The 2856-nt window shown below is 33.1% G+C and overlaps 1 protein-coding gene across 1 annotated transcript in view; it reads right to left on the bottom strand.

Annotated features, from left to right (window-relative positions):
• The window catches only part of LOC106474865 (epidermal growth factor receptor kinase substrate 8-like), a gene marked incomplete at its 3' end in the record, with an annotated part of 25716 nt that overhangs the window by 5624 nt on the left and 17236 nt on the right, over positions 1-2856 (bottom strand). Inside the window, exons 10-11 of the mRNA XM_022403146.1 lie at positions 2154-2312; positions 81-192 (exon numbers count right to left, since the gene is read on the bottom strand). Coding sequence (XP_022258854.1) covers positions 81-192; positions 2154-2312 — 271 coding nt within the window. The remainder of the gene's footprint in view (positions 1-80; positions 193-2153; positions 2313-2856) is intronic.

Below are 2856 nucleotides of genomic sequence, written 5' to 3'. Positions count from 1 at the left end.
AAGGTTAACCAGGAATCAAATCAATCACGAGTAGAAATATGCACCAGAAAACCAAACTTCCTCCAACACTTCTATTTTACCTCTCCGTTCTTTCTGAACCCAATCAGCTTGTGCTGGAGGAGGGATGGGTTTTTGAGGACCATAATAATGTCTTGAACCAGGATCTCCTTCTTCGAACTTATCTTGTTCTGCCTGCAAAAAAAAACCTCCTCATCATAACCTTTATACTTCGTAAAGTAATACGTTTAATTTGCTTATATATATTTATAATTTTTATAACTGCTCCATAAATAAGGGCCATTCCTAACGTTGAACTGATACACTAGAGGGAAGGAAATTATTCAACAGCACCCTCCGCCAACTCTTAAGCTACTTTTATATGAGCAAATATTAAGTTTGATTGGCACCCTTATAGCTAACCCACAGTCTCACAGTGAAGAGTGTAATCTCCTGACATTAGGTTTCCAACCCTCAGATTCATAGTCCGACCACAGTAACTACAAGGCCACGCCTCATATAATAAGATTGATTGGATAACTCACGAAAATAGTCTGTAAAGATGCTAACACGCGTGACACACAATAAACAACATAACACAGTAAACAACACGACATCATTCTACAGTAACATGTCTGAACTTAAATATTAAACTAATATGACACACAGTAAACAACATGACATAGATTTACAGTAAAATGTCTGAACTTAAATATTAAACTAACATGATACACAGTAAAGAACATGACATCATTCTACAGTAAAATGTCTGAACTTAAATATTAAACTAACATGATACACAGTAAACAACATGACATCATTCTACAGTAACATGCCTGAACTTAGATATTAAACTAACATGACACACAGTAAACAACATGACATAGATTTACAGTAAAATGTCTGAACTTAAATATTAAACTAACATGATACACAGTAAACAACACGACATCATTCTACAGTAACATGTCTGAACTTAAATATTAAACTAACATGACACACAGTAAACAACATGACATAGATTTACAGTAAAATGTCTGAACTTAAATATTAAACTAACATGATACACAGTAAAGAACATGACATCATTCTACAGTAACATGTCTGAGCTTAAATATTAAACTAACATGACACACAGTAAACAACATGACATCATTCTACAGTAACATGCCTGAACTTAGATATTAAACTAACATGATACACAGTAAACAACATGACATAGATTTACAGTAAAATGTCTGAACTTAAATATTAAACTAACATGACACACAGTAAACAACATGACATCATTCTACAGTAACATGCCTGAACTTAGATATTAAGCTAACATGACACACAGTAAATAACATGACATGGTTCTACAGTAACATTTTTGAACTTAAATATTAAACTAAAATGATACACAGTAAACAACAAGACACAACTTTAGATGGCAAGAATATAATATATACTTTTAGTCGTGCTCATGATGAAGGTATTTCAGCAAATCACTTGCTAATGAAGGATGGTGGTACATCTTTATAGATACACCCAACATTCTACTACAGTATCCTATACTTTTAAATGTTTAATTTATTATCTGCCAGACCATTGTTCATCAGTAAGTCACAAACAGTAGGTTAGATATCTTAATATACGACGTCATATCCTGGGGAATCTTTATATCCTGTAAGCTCATACACGGGAGAAAATATTCGGTAATCGGATATGTAAATAAGAAATAAAATAATTAATAGAAACGGACGTAAAACTCAGAGCATGGCGTAACGGGTCATATTCTGTTGATTCTTAGGCTTAAGGTATGCATGGAGTTACGTTTGCAAGATTACATTCAAAGTAGACTAGCTTTTTTTTTCGCAATTGAAACATGCGTTTTAATTGGTCGATTCTTGAAAAATGAGTTTCAATTGGCTGATCCTTGAAATAGTTGTTTTAATTGGCTGATTTATAGTTATAAAACAACAGTTTATTCATTTTTACTTGATAAAAAATTAAAATTATTAAAATCTGTATACAATAAACAATAATAATGATAAATCTAGATAATTTGGAAACAAAACAGACAGAAAGTATAAATTATGTGAAGGTTTATATACATAAAATCAGTTTTCGAAAATCTTCTTTAAACGATACCCTGACTTTAACTCGATAGATACCTGGCTGTTTATGGATGTTCCGCTTCGATTGAAACTATGGCTTACTGTTTCTATTTCACGCACCACATCCTGATATGAAGTGACGATGGTGTGGGGGACGTACCCCATTTCGTTACGGTAATTTCTTACTCTCCACCACTTTCTGCTGTCATCAATAACCTGAACCAGACCATAACATATGTAACACTGTACTAACACAAACTACAAGTCCTTTAACACTGTACTAACACAAACCACAAGCCCTTTAACACCTTACTAACACAAACTACACGTCCTTTAAAACTGTACTAACACAAACTACAAGTCCTTTAACACTGTACTAACACAAACTACATGTCCTTTAACACCTTACTAACACAAACTACATGTCCTTTAACACTGTACTAACACAAACTACAAATCCTTTAACACTGTATTGACACAAACCACAAGTCCTTTAACACCTTACTAACACAAACTACATGTCCTTTAACACTGTACTAACACAAACTACAAGTTCCTTAACACTGTATTGACACAAACAATAAGTCCTTTAACACCGTACTAACACAAACTACAAGTCCTTTAACACTGTACTAACACAAACCACAAGTCCTTTAACACCTTACTAACACAAACCATAAGTCATTTAACACTGTAGTAACACAAACTACAAGTCCTTTAAAACTGTACTAACACAAACTACAAGTCCTTTTAACACTGT

The sequence above is a fragment of the Limulus polyphemus genome, unplaced genomic scaffold, assembly GCF_000517525.1.
Source record: "Limulus polyphemus unplaced genomic scaffold, Limulus_polyphemus-2.1.2 Scaffold7787, whole genome shotgun sequence".
NCBI lineage: Eukaryota > Metazoa > Arthropoda > Merostomata > Xiphosura > Limulidae > Limulus > Limulus polyphemus.
The sequence above is the reverse complement of the archived record's forward strand: the minus strand, read 5'-3'. Positions and strand labels throughout refer to the sequence as shown.